The 21,030-nt window shown below is 39.6% G+C and overlaps 2 protein-coding genes across 44 annotated transcripts in view; both read right to left on the bottom strand.

Annotated features, from left to right (window-relative positions):
• The window catches only part of LOC127944676 (synaptotagmin-2-like), a 74,009-nt gene extending 72,932 nt beyond the window's left edge, over positions 1-1,077 (bottom strand). The window contains exon 1 of the mRNA XM_052540834.1: positions 847-1,077. The gene's annotated coding sequence lies outside the window, so the exon portion shown is untranslated. The remainder of the gene's footprint in view (positions 1-846) is intronic.
• Positions 1,078-2,698: 1,621 nt separating this feature from the next.
• The window catches only part of LOC127944672 (basement membrane-specific heparan sulfate proteoglycan core protein), a 262,930-nt gene continuing 244,598 nt past the window's right edge, over positions 2,699-21,030 (bottom strand). For 34 of the 43 annotated variants that reach the window (XM_052540822.1, XM_052540809.1, XM_052540826.1 and 31 more), the window contains 10 exons: positions 20,241-20,495; positions 17,012-17,275; positions 16,630-16,731; positions 15,964-16,017; positions 15,808-15,861; positions 15,555-15,623; positions 14,244-14,312; positions 13,062-13,130; positions 3,750-3,797; positions 2,699-3,112 (listed from right to left, as the gene is read on the bottom strand). In XM_052540822.1, coding sequence (XP_052396782.1) covers positions 3,105-3,112; positions 3,750-3,797; positions 13,062-13,130; positions 14,244-14,312; positions 15,555-15,623; positions 15,808-15,861; positions 15,964-16,017; positions 16,630-16,731; positions 17,012-17,275; positions 20,241-20,495 — 992 coding nt within the window. In that variant the 3' untranslated portion in view covers positions 2,699-3,104. The remainder of the gene's footprint in view (positions 3,113-3,749; positions 3,798-13,061; positions 13,131-14,243; positions 14,313-15,554; positions 15,624-15,807; positions 15,862-15,963; positions 16,018-16,629; positions 16,732-17,011; positions 17,276-20,240; positions 20,496-21,030) is intronic. The other 9 variants (XM_052540790.1, XM_052540791.1, XM_052540794.1 and 6 more) reach the window with 9 other exon arrangements.

Raw genomic sequence — 21,030 nt, 5'->3', positions numbered from 1 at the left:
AGGAACCATGTGTCAATCAATAATTTGCCACTGTAATCACAATTTGTATGTAAAATAATAAATGTTGTACTGCCACCTGTGTTCATTTTAGCTGAAAACTGCAATGAATTGTATGTGCATGTATGTTTTAGGAGTTTTGCAAAAAGATTGGTAGAAGAATGTTTCTCCATAGTTTTTCCTAGGATTAATATAGATGACATAAAATTTAAACCAAAACAGGGTATTTAAGAGCTAAAGACTAAAAGAATGTTTCAGATCATTCTGAGAGAAACATTGTGAGCTAGTGGAACTTCCTGTTTTTTTTTTTTTTTTTTTTTTTTTCTTCATTTATAGTTAAGACGTGGCGCCCTCTACTGATGGAAATAACACAAGCTGGCACAAAAGTGTCCAGCAACTCGAGGCAAACTATCACTTTAAAAATCAATTTTAAATACACTTTTTTTTTTTTATTAATTTTTTTTTCATTGTTTTAATAATAAACGTTTTATTTATTTATTACATATTGCACTTTAACTTTACTTTAACATCACCTAAATTGCTACAGTCAGTTAAGAGTTGTACTATGCCTAGTTATCCATCAAATTAAATTTGAATTTGAATAAATCAAATGTTTGTGTTTGCCTTCAGTATAGTACTAAAGGAATATACTGTATGTTCTAATGCTGGATTTTGGGTTTACACCATAATCTAACCTGCATTGTCGCAGCAAGTCACCCATGCAGATTTTGTAATATACCTTATGAATAGATTTCTGAGTACTTAGTAAATGGCAAAATAGACATATTGACAAGTAAATAATAATCTGGATATTTGATGCAAGCAGAAATATTTAAAATGGCCACTTACCATATGTGCTGAGTGTCCCAAAGCAAAACTTATAGTGGTGTCAAGCCAAAAGCCTCAGAAAAACAGTGTATTGGCTATAATGTTATTTCCTGGGGTGCCTTTGGAGAAAACACATTGTCTTCAGATGTGCGGTGTCGTACAAACTAAACTGACACAGAGCTTGAAGATCAGCTGATGCCAAAAAGAAGAGAACATGCAGGATCTTTCCTCTTCTCATTCAGCCCTTCAGTATTTTACTGCTATACTCACCAGCAGTGTCTCCTGATTGGCTGAGGCGCTGCAAAACAATGTATGATCTCTCTTTTAATTGGATGGAGGCTATTTATGAGGCCTGTCCAACACTATTCCTGTTCGCTCTTTCTCATTCTCATTCTCTCTCTCTCTCTCTCTCTCTCTCACACACACACACACACACACACACACACACATACACAGAGGATAGCTGAACATTGCAATATCAGATGTAGATGCTTTCATTGAGATTTCATAGTCTTTATTAGAGAACAAATGATGCAATTTTAAATTTCTCTGAATCTGTTGTTATGAAAAACTCAATTTACAATTACAAATTTTCTTTGATGGCATGAGGGTGAGTATATTCAGTGAACTATTGCTTTAAGAAGTGTATGTAGGAAGCATCTTGTTCTACATGGCAGCTTTGTCTGGTTGTGTTTGACTTCTGTCTTAAGCCACATTCACACCAAGAACGATAACAATAAAGATAAAAAATGCTGTTTTTGATTCTCGAGCTTGTGGTATCAGGATGGATTCTGATTGGCTGTCAATGTTTGTTTATCGTTCATCAGCTGAAAAAAAATATTCTGAAAGTGAGTCCTCTATTTTTGAACTATATATTTATCAACATCTTTATAGTTATTGTCTTTGGTGTGAACAAGCCTTTAGTCTGGATTTGGGCTTCAGTTTATGGCCTTATCTGTATCCTAATATAATATCAACAAAAAGGGTCACATACTGATCATTTTATGTTATATACATGTGATGTGCAAACATTTACTTTTTCTCTTGCTCTTTTCATTTTCAGGGTTATGAAAAAAAAACAGCTTTTGATTTGTAGGCTTATTTTTTCACCCTGTTGATATCCTTGTGACATGAATTTGTATATGATTGACTGATCAGCCAAAATACCCAGTTCTTTTCTATCAACTGTTTTATGCAAAATCGCTAGATGGCGATGTTTACTATTTTGTAGTTGTGGGATGTAATTAGACTGACAGCTCTTATGAGAAAGAAGACTACCAGTGCTTAGGCTACTAGTCCTAGCAGACGTGAAATAAGATATGTTAGTATTCTTTTTTTCAGGTACTGTTTAATAATTGTATAATAGCTATATATTATACTATTTTTGTAGTCTTGAGACGTTTTCTTACTAGCTAGTAGTATGCAAGTCCTGGAATGTGCACACACACACACACACACACACACACACACACACACACACACACACACACACACACACACATATATATATATATATTTATATATATAGCTTAGAGGCTTTAAAAGGTAACATACATATAAATTAACAGATGTATCTAACAAAAAAAACATAACACTCTGATGATAATAATTACAAGTTAAGGATCAGTATGAGATAAATTATTATCAAGAACATAGTTATAAATATAAACATAGTTATACATTTGTAATAAACTTGTTTATTTAAAAACAAATTCCAACCATAACACTTAAAACAATCAATTTTTAAGAAAATATTGTAAGCAAAAAAAAAAAAAAAAAAGCATATGGCAATCATAGAGTAAAAAAAAAAAACAAAAACAAAAAACAACAACCTTTTTTTCCAATATGCAAATAAATGACTGTAGCAAAATAATCCAGTGAGTGCATAATAATAATAATAATAATTATTATTATTTCTTTATTTATTTATTTGCTTTCTGTTTTGTGTTGTAATATTTACATTTTAAAACAGATATTATGTACAGATATGTACAGAAATAACTTCTGAATTTTGTAATTTCTTACCGTCCGTTATTCATCTCCCCATACAATTACTGTCTTCATTTACAACAGTACGTCTCTACAACACTGCAGTTCAGTTCTACTTTTTTGTTGTTGTTTTTTTTGTTTTTTTTTTTGCAAACAAACTGGTTTTCAGATTATAAAACTAAATTTTACAAAGTACAGCTCCTGTTAGACAAAGTACTGTACTAATGCTGTCATTTTAAAATATATAATGTAGCTGTGCCTCCGAGCATGTTGATTTCTGGTGAAATGATTCAGAGTCCTGGAGAGGCAGAAATATGACAGTAAACTCAAAATCTGGTTTCATGCATTCATTACAAACAAAATACATACTTTAAGAACATACTTAAGTAATTAGTAGTGAATAGTACAGTTTTGAGATTTCACAAGATTTGAGTTTTTTTCTTATTTTTATTATTATTAATTTAATGAGGCAATTTACGTTTGACTGTCTGTTTCTAAAACACTTGACATTGCAAAGGGCTTCAAAATAACCCAGGGTTAAAAGATGTCATCTCAGATTTAAGTACTTTTTAACACCAAAAGATTACCTTTAAGACAAAATATAACCAGAGTCATTCAAGTTAATTAAAACCATAAAATTTTGTTGTTACTTGAAATGAAATAAAATTGAACTCAAATTAAATAAAATATTTACAAAACTGTCAATATTTTATATATATATATATATATATATATATATATATATATATATATATATATATATATATATATATATATATATATATATATATATATGTGTGTATATATATATATATATATATATATATATATATATATATATATATATATATATATATATATATATATATATATATACTAATAAAAACTATAATAGTTTCTCAACGATAGTAAAATAATACTGAAATAAACTTTACCTTTAAATGATGTCAGGCCATTGGCTACTGTTGCTGACGTGTCTTCTTCTTAAAGAGAAAAATTGTGAGAGTCATCTGTGATAAATAATTTTTTTTATATTTGTGTAATAGACTTATACAGTAGTTCAGAAACATTCATAATCATGTAAGTAATGTACTGTACATGAGCAAAATACTGATTTCTGTTACAATATTATAACTGGTAGAAACGTACTTGGTTGCAAATGTAGCCCGATTCTCTGAGATGCGGGAACAAAAACTGCATCTTGCTAGATGCTATGGGGAAAAGTCATTTTTCTCCTCAACTGAAACCTTTTTCAATCATGCAGTGAAACTGCACAGCCATGGGTTCGTACAATATGTTTTAAAAACCAACAATGGCTCAGCAGCAGTACGGCACAAACCTATGGTCGCAAAGCCTGCAAAAAACCAATAGAATGGGTGGCGTCATCTGGCTATATAATCAGCTGCTTCATTATTAGAATCAGGTTACTTAGACTGAAGCAACGACTGAATCGTGCAGCTGCATGGCACAGCTAGCAATGCAGTACTCATTCCCTCATTTTAGGGAACGTCTTGGTTACGTATGTAACCCTCGTTCCCTGAAGGAGGGAACGGAGACGTCACGAATGGGATCTCGCCCGAGAGCCCAATCACCTTCGAGTGGTACAAAACGAGCCAATGCTACACAAAGTACCTTGGTCTGCGGAATTTGCATCGCGAGCTCCGCCATGCAGAGCGGGTATATAAGGAGGAACGCGAGCAACTCGCATTCAAGTCTTCGTTGAGGAGCCGAGCCAGTGACGCGGCCGTTCAGCGGAACAGCGATGTGGCAAGGGGACATAACGTATCCGTTCCCTCCTTCAGGGAACGAGGGTTACATACGTAACCAAGACGTTCCCTTACAGTCGGTCACGTTCGACGTTACGAATAGGGTCCCTTACAAAACGCCACATGGCTGCCAGCGACCCGTGTGAGTGATAGCAACCTGTCGTGAGGCCAGCACGAGTGCGGAGCGCACGTACTGGACAGAGCAGCGCCAGGGCTGGGTCTGCCTCCTCCAGGGGCAGCACTTGCAGGTTCACCACCTGATCCCTAAAGGGAGTGGTGGGAACTTTGAGCACGTACCCAGGCCGGGGTCTCAAGATAACGTGAGAGTTAGCCGGCCCGAATTCCAGACACGCTTCACCAACTGAAAATGCCTGCAGGTCCCCGACCCTCTTCACCGAAGCCAAAGCCGTCAGGAGCGCAGTTTTCAAAGATAAAAACTTTAGCTCTACTGAGAGCAAGGGTTTGAAGGGAGCTCCCTGCAGTGCTGATAGAACCACTGCGAGGTCCCAAGAGTGGACTTGCTGAGGGCGAGGTGGATTGAGCCTCCTTGCTCCTCTCAGGAACCTGATGATCAGATCGTGCCTCCCAAGAGGCTTACCTTCAACAGGGTCATGGTGAGCCGAAATGGCAGCCACATAGACCTTGAGGGTGGAAGGACACAGCCTTCTTTCCAACCTCTCCTGAAGAAAGGAAAGCACTGACCCAATCAGGCATTTCCAGGGGTCCTCACGCCGTGAAGAACACCAAGTGACGAAGAGGTTCCACTTCAAAGCATAGGCATGTCTAGTGGACATGGCTCTAGCTGAAGTGATGGTAGCTACCACCTGTGGTGGTAAGGTACCTAAACCTTCCGTGACCCGTCCAGAACCCACACATGTAGGTTCCACAGATCGGGACATGGGTGCCAGAGGGTGCCCCGTCTCTGAGAAAGAAGGTCCTTCCTCAGAGGAATTGGCCAGGGAGGGGCTGTTGCGAGGAGTACAAGTTCGGAGAACCAGGTTCGGCCGGGCCAAAAAGGCTCAACCATGAAGACCTGCTCCTCGTCCTCCCTGATCTTGCACAACATCTGTGCAAGAAGGCTCACTGGGGGAAATGCATGCTTGCGCAGGCCCAGCGGCCAGCTGTGTGCCAGGGCGTCCATGCCGAGGGTGCCCTCAGTCAGGGAGTAAAACAACTGGCAGTGGGAATTTTCTGGAGAGGCAAACAGGTATACCTGAGCGTCTCCGAAGTGCTCCCAAATCAGCTGAACCGACTCGGGGTGGAGTCTCCATTCCCTGGGGTGAGACTGCTGCCTTGAGAGCTCGTCAGCTGCACGATTGAGCCTGCCCGGAATGTGAATGGCATGAAGCGACCTCAGATGCTTGTGACTCCAAAGGAGGAGATGGCGAGCGAGTTGCGACATGTGGCGGGAGCGTAGACCACCCTGACGGTTGATGTACGCTACGGTCGCAGTGTTGTCAGTACGGACCAGAATATGCTTGTCCTTCAGCAGAGCCCTGAAGCGGTGCAGAGCAAGACATACTGCTAGCAACTCGAGGCAATTGCCACTGAAGTCGGGGTCCTGTCCAGGAGCCTGATGCAGCATGCCCATGACACCCCAGCCTGTGGCAGAGGCATCTGTTGATACAACAACATGTCTGGACACCAGTTCTAGGGGCACGCCGGCCCGTAGAAATGAGGGGTCCAACCATGGGGTGAAGTATCGGCGGCAGGCCGGAGTGATGGTCACTCAGAGCGTGCCCTGTTGCCATGCCCATCTCGGGACTCGGACGTGAAGCCAGTGCTGAAGCGGTCTCATATGGAGTAGCCCGAGCAGTATGACTGCCGCCGCGGACGCCATATGCCCCAGGAGCCTCTGAAACAGTTTCAGTGGAACCGCTCTCTTGCCCTCGAATTGTCTCAGGCAATTCAGCAGTGACTGCGCGCGCTCGTTCGTAAGCTGCGCACCAAGCGGAGGCGCTCTGTGGACACAGTTGCATCAGAACGCTCCACCGGGGAATCCCAGCATACCCCGGAGGAAGAACCAGAACGGTTTCGGGGCAGGTGCTTTCCATGAACCAGTTACTTCCTGGTGCACTTCCGGGAAGAAAGGAACCAGAGGGGGGTGCTGGCGATCCGCATGAGCAGCCCCATGGTACCAATCATCCAGCCTCGAGCGTTCGGGACAGGGTGGAGGATTCTACTCAAGCCCTATGCTCTTCGCTGCCTGGGAAAGCACGGCCGTCAGCTCGGGATCGGACTCGGACAACGCTGGCACTCCCGAGGGAGGCAACGCAGCCGAACCCTCATCTCCCGAGGACTCAAGCCCGCCTTGTGATGCGGTGATTGACATATGGTCCTCTTCGCGAGCCCCGAATGAGATGTCAGGAGCCTGAGAGGGTCCAGCAAACTCATCCGGAAACTGAACCGGCTGCGGCTTATGTGAGGGGGTGTGGCCCGAGGAGGTTCGCTCATCGGGGAAGCCCTCACGGTAACCCTCAGATCACCCTGGCCACCACCCGAAGTAGCCCTCTTACGAGAAGAAGAGCTAGAACGGGGTGTGGCAGAGGGGACTCTATACCTTTTAAGGTAATCAAGTCTCGATCTCAACGCCGAGATGGTCATGTCCCCGCAATGAGAACATGAGCCATCCACGAATGCAGTCTCAGCGTGCTGGAAGCCCAGACACGTGACACAGCGATCGTGACCGTCACGAGGAGCGATATATCGACCGCACCCAGAAACACACAGGTGAAATGACATCTTTAAAAAGACGCAAATCGGCCCGTATCTCTTTTGTGAGAGAAATTATCTCTTTTAGAGGTGTTGAAGTGCTCAGGGGAACGCGGGAGCTGTCGCAGGAAACCCAGTCAAACAGCTGAATCGCGCTGTCACACCAACACCAGCTCTTGCTTGTAAACACTCCGGTGATTGCAGCAAGCGATGTGCTCAGCTCCAAAGCGAAAGCTTGAATGCGAGTTGCTTGCGTTGCTCCTTATATACCCGCTCTGCGGGGTGGAGCTCGCGATGCAAATTCCGCAGACCAAGGTACTTTGTGTACCATTGGCTCGTTTTGTACCACTTGAAGGTGATTGGGCTCTCGGGCGAGATCCCATTCGTAACGTCGAACGTGACCGACTGAAAGGGAACTGAGGTTACGATTGTAAACGAGTATCGATACTTCACTCGTAATGCATCTTGCTATGGGAACAGTACAATCACACCATGCCGTGGCAGAGGAACGACAATGGTAAAACTTGTCCTAGGCATCACAGGGCCAAGAGAACAACAATTAATCCCTCCAGGCTAACAGGCTAAGCCTCACACAGGTCTCACCCAGCCGAGTGATCGTTCCAGAAGACTTGCACTGCCTCAACACCTGTGGGGCCGAGAGTGCACAAGTAAGTTGTCTGATAGGCATGTTAGAGCAAGCTGCATGCCACTTAAGCAGAAAGAATCCCTTGCCTGCAGGGCAGGGACAACCAGGTAATAGAACCTAGCAAAAGTGGATGGTGAATCCCAGCTGGGCACCACTCAAATTTCTAAATTGGACATGCTGTCAATCCACGCCCACGAAGAGGCGACGCCTCTAGATAAGTGGACTTGCACTTCAATGGGGCATCGTAGGCCCAAGGAAGAGTAGGCAAGCAGAATTATGACAATTATCCACTTGGAAAATATCTGTTTCTTGACCGGATGTCCATTATTAGCCCAGCCACTGAATTGAACAAAGAGCTGTTCTGACTGCCTAAACTGGACACAATGCTCGATGTAAGCTTTCAGAGCCCTAACGGGGCAGAGTAAATTCTACTCCTGGTCCTCTTCTTGTGTGAGGAATTGCAGATAAGTTGAAAACCTGTGGTATAAATGGAGCTGAGAGCACCTTAGGTATATAGCCATGGCTTGGATTCAGGACAATTTTGGAGTCACCAGGCCTAAACTCCAGACAATTAGGGCTTATAGAAATTGCCTGCAAATCCCCCACTCACTTGACTGAAGCTAATGCTAGTAGCAGAGCATTTAAAAAAAATAATAGATTGGGCAGTGACAATTGTGAGAAAGGGTAAAAAAGAAGCGAAGAGGTCTACTCTTAGCGATTGAGAAGGACTTTTGTTCCTGTAGCAAGTTCTGCCAGGAAGACTCAATTGTTAGCATCACCTATTACCTTTTCAATTGTCCAATCACGTTCTAATAATAGAAGTATAAAAGAACCTGTGCTTACACTTGTCTGAGTTTGCAGATGCTGAACGATTCACTCAGTTGCTCGCGTTCAGTTGCCGACCAAAAAAATGTCTCAAAACTCGCAATATATTTGCGAATACTCCGACTCTGACAATGAAATCGTCTTGCCATCTCCTGTTACCGCTTGCCGAAGTTCGCGTTTACAGTGCCGCACTTCACCATGGGCTCAGTGGTCTTCGGAAAATATATACAAAGCTCTCGAAAACGCCGGAATACCAATAAGCCAAGGTCTCTCAAGAGAAGATATACTTTCTCTCGCTTCATTTTGCCCTAAAGCGTTTGCTAGTAACGATCCAGCTGCTGTCCACGGTCCTGAAAATGTAAGCCTCTCTTCAAACTCCAGAGGTCGCTCTACTATGGCAGAATTCAATAACGTACCTCTATGTTTTCAATTCAATGAGGCCATTTGTTCTTTTCCTAATTGCAAATTTGCTCATATTTGTAGTGTTTGCAAGGATCCACACCCGAAATCTGTCTGTCCACGCCGGTACAAACCTGCACCCCGAGGGAAAGCCCTAATTTGAATTTTTTTTATAAATAAATATAATAAACACCCATCTACTCCTATTAATATTCCCAACCTTTCAAGCTACCTCTCTTCTCACCCCGATCTGGTATTTGTTGATTATTTAATCACCGGTTTGTCCCAAGGGTTTCGGGTGGGTATCCTCTCTCCTCTTTCTGCCTCTTTTGTTGCAAAAAATTTGCAATCTGCTAGACACGAACCTGATTTCAGTTTCAGTTCTTTTAGATAAAGAGGCTAATAAAGGATATGTTATCGGCCCCTTCACTTCTCCTCCTTTTTCTCCTTTTCGGATTAATGCAATCGGCATATCAACTCGCAAATATTCCGGTAAAAAACGTCTAATCTTTGATACAGTATGTCTTCTCCACATTCCTCCAACATAGCTAGCGTTAACGAAAACATTCCCCTAACACCTTTTTCTCTTCATTACGCTACGTTGGATAACGCCATCCAGTTAATTAAATTAGCTGGTCCTGGCACTTGGTTAGCCAAAGCTGACATTACCGACGCTTTTAAAATTATGCCAATTCACCCATCTGATTGGCCGTATTTTGGATTGAAATGGAACTCAAAATTCTACTTCGCTGTGAGGTTCACGTTCGGTTGTAGAAGTAGCCCGCATATTTTCAACAGTCTCTCAGAAGCTCTGTGTTGGATTCTACTGAACGTCTGTAAGCTTCCTTTCGTTTTGCATTTACTAAACGATTTTTTGCTAGTCGACTTTACATCTTCACAATCTTTCATCCTTAGTATTCTTAAACAAATATTTAGCGACGTCGGCGTTCCACTCTCTGCCGAAAAAACATTAGGCCCTTCTACTTCGTTAGAATTCTAAGGCATTTCCCTTGACACAGACAAAATGCAAGCTTCCTTGCCACAAGAGAAACTCCTAAGGATCAGGTCGTTTCTGGAATCTTTTTCCTCTCTACGCTGCGTCACGAAACGAGACATGCTCTCTCTGCTCGGTCACCTCAATTTCGCCATGAGCATCATACCACAAGGCAGAACATTTATTTCTCGGCTGTTAACTATGGCCCATTCCATCCAAAAATTAAGCGATCCGATATAAAATTTTGGACTCAGTTGCTTAATGATTGGAATGGTATTTCTTTATTTTACAATGACGCCTTTGAATCCTCCACAGACCTTCATTTATTTACCGATGCTGCCCCATCTATCGGCTTCGGTGGGTTTTTTCGAGGGCAATGGTTCGCAGAGAAGTGGCCAAACAAATTCCCTAAGAAAGAATCAGGTTCCGTGTCTTCTGCGCTCTAGGAGATTTATCCTCTAGTAGTGGCTAGTGTAATCTGGGGTTCAGCGTGGTCAAGGAAACGCATTTTGCTGTTTTGCGATAACGAAGCCACTGTTGCCATAATCAATAAAGGCAGGTCATCGTGCCAAACAATCATGCCTTTTTTGAGACGTTTAATCTGGCAATCAGTCACTTTCAATTTTATTATTAAAGCTGCTCATATACCAGGGCACTGCAACGTTATTGCTGACGCGCTCTCCCGCTTTCGTTTTCAGACGTTCAGACGGCTTTGCCCTTCAGCCAATACAGAACCAACACCCTGCCCTCCCCTATCAGCAACTATGTTAAATTAGACGATTTGCAAAGATCAGCTAGGCATTATATGTCTAAAGGAGTTGCTCCTTCAACTTTCAAAGCTTACACTTCAGCTTAGTCTTCTTTTCTAATGTTTTGCTATTCCTTCCAGATACCTTTATTTCCTATTCTGGTTACCACAGTTTGCTCGTTCCTTGTTTTTAATTTCGAAAATCGCAATTTAAAAATTTCCTCAATTCGCAGATTGCTCGCTGGGATTCAGTTTTATGCTAAATATTTTAATCCCGATTTTCCAAGTCTCTTCACTGATTCTTCCGTTCGATTACTGCTCAAAGGCTTCGCTAAATCCTCTACGAATTCCCCAGACAAAAGGTTGCATTTCTCTTTGCCTCTGCTGCAAAGATTAATCCTTTCCCTACACAATGGCATTTTTTCCAAATACTCTAATATTCTGCTAGAAGCAGTGTTCTTAACTGCTTTCTATGGATTTATGCACCCAGCCGAATTCACTTCAGCATCTAAACGTTTTGATCCTGTCCGTGGTCTCTGTATCTCTGACTTACACTTCTCTCCTAACTTCTTTACACTTTTTCTTAAAAATGACTCTTCTGGTTCTGGTGTTTCCATAACAATATCCAAAATAAGCAATAATTTCTGTCCCTTCTCATCTATGATTAGATTCCTCAAAATTCGCCCTAGATCCTCAGATCACTCACCCCCTTATTCTCACTCTCTAACGGAGCTGCTCTTTCTAAATCCTGGTTCAGATCTCATCTAGTTTCCGTCCTTAAAAACTGTAGCCTATCCCCTTCCCTGTATACTGGACACTCATTTAGGATAGGAGCAGCTACTACAGCAGGCGAACGCGGAGTTCCTACAGCAGCTATTAAGGTCCTGGGAAGATGGTCTTCCTCCGCTTTTGAGTCTTACATAAGACCTGACCTTAAGACCATCCTCGAAGCTCAGCAAGCTCTTCAATAATAATTCAGGTAAATTCCTATGGCCTTGTCTATGTGTGGCTCAGCGTGGCCTTGTCTATGTGTGGCTCAGCGTGGCCTTCACTCACCACCACCCACCCCTCCACCACCAAGATGGGCTCCTCCCTCACCAATAACAAGCATCTTCTCTCCATCTCCCTTACCACCACAGGATGTTCTTCCCCTCCAACCATCCCACCACCACCAGGATGGTCCCTCCTAAAATGTCACGGGGGTCGGCTGCGCCCCTGCCTTCATCTTCAGGCAGGAAATACTGAATCCGTACCCTTGGACAGCTATTTACGGATGGGGCCTACGCCAAATACAAACATACAGCTTGCTGGGTCATAAATAAATGTATGAATTGTTACAATATCTTCTCCGAGTCTTTCTGGTAGAACTGTCTGTTCTTTGCCCTGCATTTCTGAATTGTGCAATTGTATCTTGTTATAATCATGTCTCCTAGGTCCTTAATCATGTTTTTCATAGGTTTTAAATGTTGAATGATTTATTTATGTGTGTTAGCTTTGTGGTGTGCTTGTTGGCTGTATGTTTTAAGTTGGTGGCAAACCAGTTTCCCTTTCGGGATTAATAAAGTTTTCTCTCTCTCTCTCTCTCTCTCTTTACTTCTGCCCTGCCAAAGATTTCCCATATTTTCTAATCTGACTGCGGATGAAGGGCACAGGGCACCTTGGAAGAAACAGGGTCTGGGTCCAAATGCAGGGAAAGTCATCTCTTTAATGAAAAACAAAACAGAAACAGAAAACAAGGACAAGAGCAGAAGCAGCCGGAATACAAAACACGATTAACAAGGAACATTTACACAGCCAGACAGAGTGGTGCGTGAGACAAGAATATATAGTCCGTGACAATGGGCAACAGCTGTGTGTGTGAGTGTGTGTGATTGAGTGACCAGGTGTGCAGAGTGAAGGTAAATGAGTCCGGGAGCAAGGGAGAAACACAGGTGGAGCAACTAAAACAATGAGGTAACAAGATAGGCGGGGTTAGAAAATAAACAGGAGAGAGCACATGGCACCAAACAAACACCACACTCACAGAAGACAGTGTCATATGGTGGCCCAGTGTACAGTTTCACTGTGTGATTATAAAATGACTTTTTCCACATAGCATCTAGCAAGACGCAGTATAAGTGAAGTATCAATAGGGGACCCATTTGTTAGGTCTCTTACCTTTAATCACACTGTCCTCATGAACAGCTGAAGCACAGTCTGAGATTAGTTCTGCTTTTTCCTGAGATTCTGAATGATAACAGAGAGGGTGTGGCAATTACTTTTTACAAGGTCATACTTTTGGGTTGTAATACGAAAAAAAAAAAAAGTTCACCTATAACCCAGGTATAAATGATGTAATCTCAAACTAAAGTACTTTTTAACACCAAAAGATGACTTTTATGACAAAATGTAACCAGAGTCATTTCAAGTTAATTAAAACCATAAAAAAAAAAAAAAAAAAGTTACCTGGAATAAAATGAAATTTAACTGAAATTAAATAAAATATTTTTAAAAATTCTATATTTAATTTCAGCCAGTTGTCAAAGCAATATATGGTACTGTATGGATGCAACAAAATGAAATTAATGCAACAGTTTGGATCTCAGTTTGGATTTTTTAGTTAAGGCAACTTCCTCTGAAATAAAGTTATAATAACTAATAAACTTTATTGCGTTATACAGTAGTCAACATTTTAAGTGGATCAAACGTTTCTTTAAAGTTGTTCTAAAACTAATATGTACTAAAACCTGCTCTGCAAGTTTGAAACCCTCATAAGACACTGTCCATATGAAAGAGCAAGAGATTCAGACCTTTATTTTGACCCCCATAAGCTATACAGAACTACCCAAACCCCAACCCCCTTCCAGCTGAACTGAATTCGGTCTTTTTTTTGGCCGTCAGGAACAGTGTGTTGTCATGTTACTGGGTCGAAATATGCTGTCTGCACTCTTTTTATTCATTATTTTTCTCAGCCCATATTATTATTTTCACAAGACCACAAAAAATAACAAATTATAAATTGATAATTAATCATTAATTTTGTGAAAATCATTGCTATTTGTGATCATAGGCATTTGAGGAACTATAAATATATCGACGATGAAGGAGAAGAAATCTGAATCCTATGGTGAAGCAGCTGCTTATATAGCCAGATGACTCCGCTCATTCTGGTCGGCTTTATGGCTATAGGTTTGTGCAGCACCACTGCCAAGCAATTGATTCAATTTTAAAACATACTGCAAGAACCAACTGGTGTACAGTTTTACTGCGTGATTATAAAATGACTTTTTCCCCATAGCATCTAGCAAGACGCAGTACAAGTGACGTTTCGATAGGGGACCCATTTGTTGGTTCTCTTACCTTTAATCACACTGTCCTCATGAACAGCTGAAGCACAGTCGGAGATTAGTTCTGCTTTTTCCTGAGATTCTGAATGATAACAGAGAGAGTGTGGGAATTACTTTTTCACAATGTCATACTTTTGGCTTGTAATACGAACAAAAACTTGTTCACCTATAACCCAGGGATAAAAGATGTAATCTCAAACTTAAGTACTTTTTAACACCAAAAGATGACTTTAAATGACAAAATTTAACAAGAGTAATTTCACGTTAATTAAAACCATTAAATTTTTTTACTTGGAATAAAATTAAATTTAACCGAAATTAAATAAAATATTTAAAAAAGAAATAAATATTTTATTTCAGCCAGTTGTCAAAACAACATATCTAATTTTCATTTAATTTAACTTGATGCACTAAAATGAATTATATATATATATATATATATATATATATTTATAGAAATGCAATGGGCCCTATCATACACCCGGCATAATCGATGCAAGGCGCAGCGCGAATGTGTTTGCTAGTTTCTTAATTAAGCTTCTTTATGCCAACGACGCTGGACTGAAAAAACTTTTGAGTGTACACAAGATCTAGCTTTTGAGCTTACGTACACTTTTAGGATGAATTCTATGCAAAATTGTATAAATGATGCCCCAAATCACTCTGGCAGGGGGACGCTGGTCAGGTTGGGTGAAGAAAATGGGGGAAGCCTCTCTTTGTGGAGAGAGCAAGGTATGCGGATCCTGAGCAGACGTAAGCTTGCCCGCATCCGAAAGCTAAGATCATCTTAAAAAAAAGCTATCTGTGAGCGCAGAGAGGCAAGACTCACGCTATCACAGTGGGAGCAATTGGTCTCAATAAGCGCATATTTCACCATGGGATTTCCCCACGCAGGAAATGCACTAATGATGGCTGTCATCGTATATTGACGGCGTGTTCGTACCGCAGTAGTGGCACAGCTTTAGCAACAATGCCTTGAAATTTGCTCTTTAGAAATTTGCAAGGCGTGTCAATGGCCCGCAGGCTCTTCAGTCAGGAGAGATTGCATAAAACCTTGTTGTCGATAAAGGAGAAGAAATCTGAATCCTATGGTGAAGCAGCTGCTTGTATAGCCAGATGACTGCGACCATTCTGGCGGGCTTTGCGGCTATAGGCTTGTGGAGCACCAATGCCAAGCCATTGATTCATATTTAAAGCATACTGCAAGAACCAATGGGTGTACAGTTTCGCTGCAGAATTATAAAATGACTTTTGCCCCATAGCATCTAGCAAGACGCAGTACAAGTGAAATATCGATAGGGGACCCATTTGTTAGGTCTCTTACCTTTAATCACACTGTCCTCATGAACAGCTGAAGCACAGTCAGAGATTAGTTCTGCTTTTCCCTGAGATTCTGGATGAATACAGAGATAGTGTGGCAATTACTTTTACAGTACTTTTTACAAAATCATACTTTTGGCTTGTAATATGAGCCAAAACTTGTTCACCTGGAATCGCTTAATATGTTTTACAAAGTATAATGTTTGGAATGTAGTATTATTATTAAAACATTTGATTGTAATGTTAGTAGCACCCACCCTCCAGCTCTGTTTGTCTGTTGTCCATGTACTCCTTCATGGGTGAAATAATTTCTGAAGAGTAATCAAAAACCCATATAAATTTACAGAGAAATTCTTCACACACACACACACACACGCACGCACTCACACACACACACACAAAGCAACACTTACGGTTCTTGGAGTCTGTCATTGAGAAAAACAAATCCTCTGGTGTTTCTTTTACCTCTGATGATAAGAAATTAACATTTTTGTACATTATGTAAAATGTAACTAAATACACACAAGATAATACTGAGTGTAAAATGTGACGATGTTAGACAATCGCAACAATAATAACTGTATGATTGTCCTCTTTACTGTACTGTATGTGCCATTGCATTTCTAGTTACTGTTTCAAAGATTGGGTTCACTAAGTAATGCACTAAATTGATCAAAATTGACAGTAAACACTTTTATAATGTTACAAAATGTTTTCTATTTCAAATAAATGCTGTTCTTTTAACTGTCTATTTATTGAATAATCCTTAAAAATGCAGCCTTGGTGAGTAGAAGAGACTTTTGAATGGCAGTCTATGATAACAAATTCAAGATGGCTGAATCTACATCAAAGGATGTCAAAGTGTTTAAAAGCAATTTTATATTTTAATGCAAGCAGATATTTAAGTATATTAGAGTGTAAATGGTGTTTACGCTGAGTGTAAATTATAGACCGACTGTAAATATCAGTAAATAAAACCCTGTTTATGCTAATGTGCATATATTGAGAGATTCAAACTAAGTACCAAAAGCATTAAGAAGCTTAATTTCAGCAGTATATGTATTAATAGCTGATTGTACCTGGTTTATGGGTGATTTTTAGAATGATGCATCCAATGATCAGGATAAAAATACAACAGACAAGACATCCTGAGATGGCTAGCAGTATTTTCCTTTTAAATACTGTAATAATGAGGGAAAATGCACACATTTAGATGAAGTGAGTTAAATCAACATTTCCTCCGAACATTGAATAATATATTATATATAGATAAGAGTTTTCTTTTTTGTCTGTTTTGTCTGTCATGTTGACAAAATATATATAATCTCATTGAAAATAAAATCTATAAACTATATATATTTTTTTATCTTAAAAGCATTCTGACATTGTTCTAATGCACAAGTTATTCACATCTAAACACTATATGAAACAGGTTTAACAATAAATATTCCCATTACTCACTAATATTATTGGCTACGAAGCCGTCACTCAGAGCAGAGTACAGCGGTCTCTCTGTGTTTATTCCCTTGCACTTGAATTCACTTTTGATTGTTTCTTCATTTCCTGTCACTTTGAGTACATCTGAGGATCCATTGAGCTGCTGTCCGTTCATGAACCAAGTGTAGTTCCACTGTCTGCCGTCTGAGATGTTACACCTGAGAGTCACATCCCCGGTCATGATGTCGATCAGTTCAGTCTTCAGACTCAGAAATGCTGGTGGACGAGCTTAGAGCAAAGTAATACTGTATGTTACTTTATCTTTTTTTATTATTATTATTTTTTTAATAGATATAATTCACAGTGAGCCATCTAATCAGGATAGCCTTTAATGCTTTTCCTTTTACCAGTTTTAGTAACTATTCAGAATGTATACCTGAAATCACAAAATCGCTGGGGAACATTTTTAGCAATAGCCCCCCCCCCCCCAAAAAAAATAAATAAATAAATAAATTGTATATATATATATATATATATATATTAGTGCTGTCAAAATTAGCGCGTTAACGCATTCGATTAATTTGAAATATTTAACGCGTTAAAAAAAAATAACGCAATTAACGCGATTGCAGTTTTTTTTAATTCCAGTTGTGGCATATGTGTGTTCAACGTGCAAAGAAATATGGATAAGACCAAGGAAGGACTTTTAGACGGAAAGTTTCAGTATAAAACTCTGCCGGATTACTCTTCAGTCTGCCACAAGAAACATTACTCTTCATTTAGTCTGCCACAAGAAACAGCAACATTAAAATCATGAACTCAAATGTCATTGTTTAAAAAAAACAAAAACAATGACTGTAACAGTGCGTAAATCAGACCTTTCTGTAACGCTAACGTTAATAAGCTTAAACGAAAATAAAGAAATAATTGTGTAGCGGAGTATTTTTTGTACACAGTGCCGCGAACTGTCAATCACTCCTGTACGCGTGCATCACTGTCCTCCTCAGCTGCAGCAACTTGCGCTCTCTCTCTTCATCAAGCTTTAAAACAAAAAGGGGACAAAAAGATCATATTGTCTTTGTGCATAGGCTATAGATTAATTAGATAAATGAATATCTAAATTTGTGCCTTGCCGTCTACGGTATTTTTTTAGAACTTAGAAAAAAGATGCTGCAGCCAATGAACAGCCAGCGGGGGCTGCAGGACGACTCAACCTCCGCAGACAGTTTTTAATGTTTATCAGACAATAAATACTCAAGATTTTGCTTTAGTATAACTCACAACGAGTTTCACACACCTTCTCCGGCCACGTTGAGTTGTTGACACTTAACAGTGGGAAAAGCGACACATACGCTATTCACTTGTGTAACTTAAGGGTGAATGGGTAATGTAGTTTCTGCTCTGGGTGGGATGAATTAGGAAGCTTGCATTGTGAAGGGCGCTCTGAAAATCGGCAAAAAGATTAAAACCTCTATTAAAACAGATGTCCAAATGAGCGTACCGGTACGCTACAAGCACGTTCTGGGCGCACGGAGAGGTGGCGGTACGCTCAAGAGCTATATTTGGAAGTGGCGGTACTGAGTACCGGTGTGTACCGGCCCACTTAAAGCACTGGCAATGACTATACTTTGGAATTTTTTTGCAGTCCACTTAGAATTCAACATGGAAATCATTTTAGTTTTTTATTGGCATTGATTGTTTTGAAATTCAAATGCTACTTACATGCCTGTGTTTTTATTTCTGTAATAAATATGGCTTTCAAGCCAACAGTTAATTTGGAGGATATTGATGGTTTATTGCAGGTATGTTGTTTACATGAGAAAATCTGTGTTACAAGTTAAACAAAAATTCCAATAAACAATCATATTTTGAATTTAAATAGTTTCTTTGTCTTGAGTTTACATTAATTATTTACATTTTACATTTACATATCCAAAAAGTTTCAGTCTTTTATTTGCGATTAATCGCGATTAATTTAAAAAAATTGTGCGATTAATTAGTTAATTTTTTTTAATCGATTGACAGCACTAATATATATATATATTCACCTATTTTTCTTTTATGCTAAAAATCATTAGGATATTAACTAAATATCATGTTCCATATCATGTTTTGTATAATAAATAAATCAAACCTTAATTTCTTATGAGTAATATGCATTGCTAAGAATTAATTTGGACAATTTCAAAGGCAATTTTCTCAGTATTTAGATTTTTTTGCACCCTCAGATTCCAGATTTTCAAATAGTTGTATCTCAGCCAAATAATGTCAGATCCTAATAAACCATACATCAATGGGAAGCTTATCTATTCAGCTTTCAGATTATGTATACATTTTATGCAGTAAACTACACTTTTAAAGTGATTCTGTCATCGTTTTCTCAATCTCATATCATTCCAAACATGAATTTCCTTTCTTTCGTTGAGCATTAAAGGCACAGTAGTTGATTTGGTTGAAGAACTTTTTTTGTTTGATTTTGTTATGATGGTTGAAAGTCTCTTCACATCCCAATAACAATCACTAAGTTACTAAGTGCTCTACATGTTTAATATGTATTTATATTTTTTAAGGAAGGCGTGGGAGCATAATATGTTTGTCCAGTCATATCCCTCAGTCCGAGGGCTATGATAGGCTGTCCTACCTGCCTGTTAATGTATTTTTTTGGACACCTCCCTGTTGGTGCAGACATGATATGTCATCAGTGCGTTCCAATATGCTATTGCGAGCAAAATGGGCGTTATTATTCTAATAGTCTTTGATTTGAGTGAGTTTTCTCACCGGTGAATGAGACATGAATTTAACTGACAGCATCAAAATTTACTGCCTGTGAGCATTCATGTGTTTTGAAGGAGGCGTGGCTTTGGAGAGTGATTAGCAGGCAGGGTGGAATCTTATGCTTCCAAAGCTAGCTTGCTATTGCTAGCCTTAGCAAAAAATCGCCTACCTTCAATAAATACATTCTGAAAGTCATTGGGGTTCAAAACAACATTAGACCCCAACGACTTTAAAATGGACAAAAATTTTGCATTTTTAATTTATATAAAAATATATTTTGTGTTCCACAGAAGAGGAAAGTCATACATGTTGGAAACAACATGGAAAGTGTGAAATTATGACAGAATTGTCATGTCATTTTGGGTGAAACTGTCCATTTAACATGATAACTAATCATTTTCAATTTGTTGATTGGTTATATCCTATATATGAAACGGTCACAGAGGTAGTTTATATTTTTCAGAAGAGTCTAACTCACCTTGAACTCGCACTTGTAGAGTCTCACTATCCACTGAGAAGTCTCCTCTCTGTGCTTTGCAGTGATAGTCACCAGTGTCAGTCAGAGATACTGCGTCGATGGTGAATTCTGAATTTTTGATCAGAGGCTTTGCGGCTTTATGCCAGTGGTATTCCCAACCTACTCCTGACATGTTACAATCAAACTTAACTCGCTCCTCAGTGTAGAACAACTCAAACCACTCATGTTTTTTAATGATTGGTTTTGGTGTGATGTCTTGGAGCAAAAGAGGTTACAATTAGAAAAAAGTGTACCATCTTCAAACAAATACCTGATTTGAAGATGATTGATGGTCTAGGTAATCTGTTACTACTGAATGAACTGAGTTACTTAGTGAAAATCCTTTTCCACATGACTAGAAAGCTGCAAACACTGACAGTTTTCCACTTTATAATGTCATTGCAACAGTAAAGAAGCTATACCAGTCCGTACTCAAGAACATAATGACATAGTTCATAACTATTTGCATCTATTATTATTAATAATTATACTGTATTTTCAATATGTATTTATTTTATTTTTTAAAATATTGCACAAATATATGGAGCCCCGCACATGACATTTAGGAAAAAAAATTGTAGGCTAAATTGTGTGCAAGATTTACTGATTCGTTCCCTTAATGTACTAAAATGAATACTATTGCTTTCCCTCGATTTACTATTGCGCTCCCTCGATTTACTAAATTGTCCGCATGATTTAGCAAATCGAGGGAACAATTTAATAAAATGTGAGCACAATTTAGAAATCTAGT

This window comes from Carassius gibelio, chromosome A23, assembly GCF_023724105.1.
Source record: "Carassius gibelio isolate Cgi1373 ecotype wild population from Czech Republic chromosome A23, carGib1.2-hapl.c, whole genome shotgun sequence".
Taxonomy (NCBI): Eukaryota; Metazoa; Chordata; class Actinopteri; order Cypriniformes; family Cyprinidae; genus Carassius; species Carassius gibelio.
The sequence above is the reverse complement of the archived record's forward strand: the minus strand, read 5'-3'. Positions and strand labels throughout refer to the sequence as shown.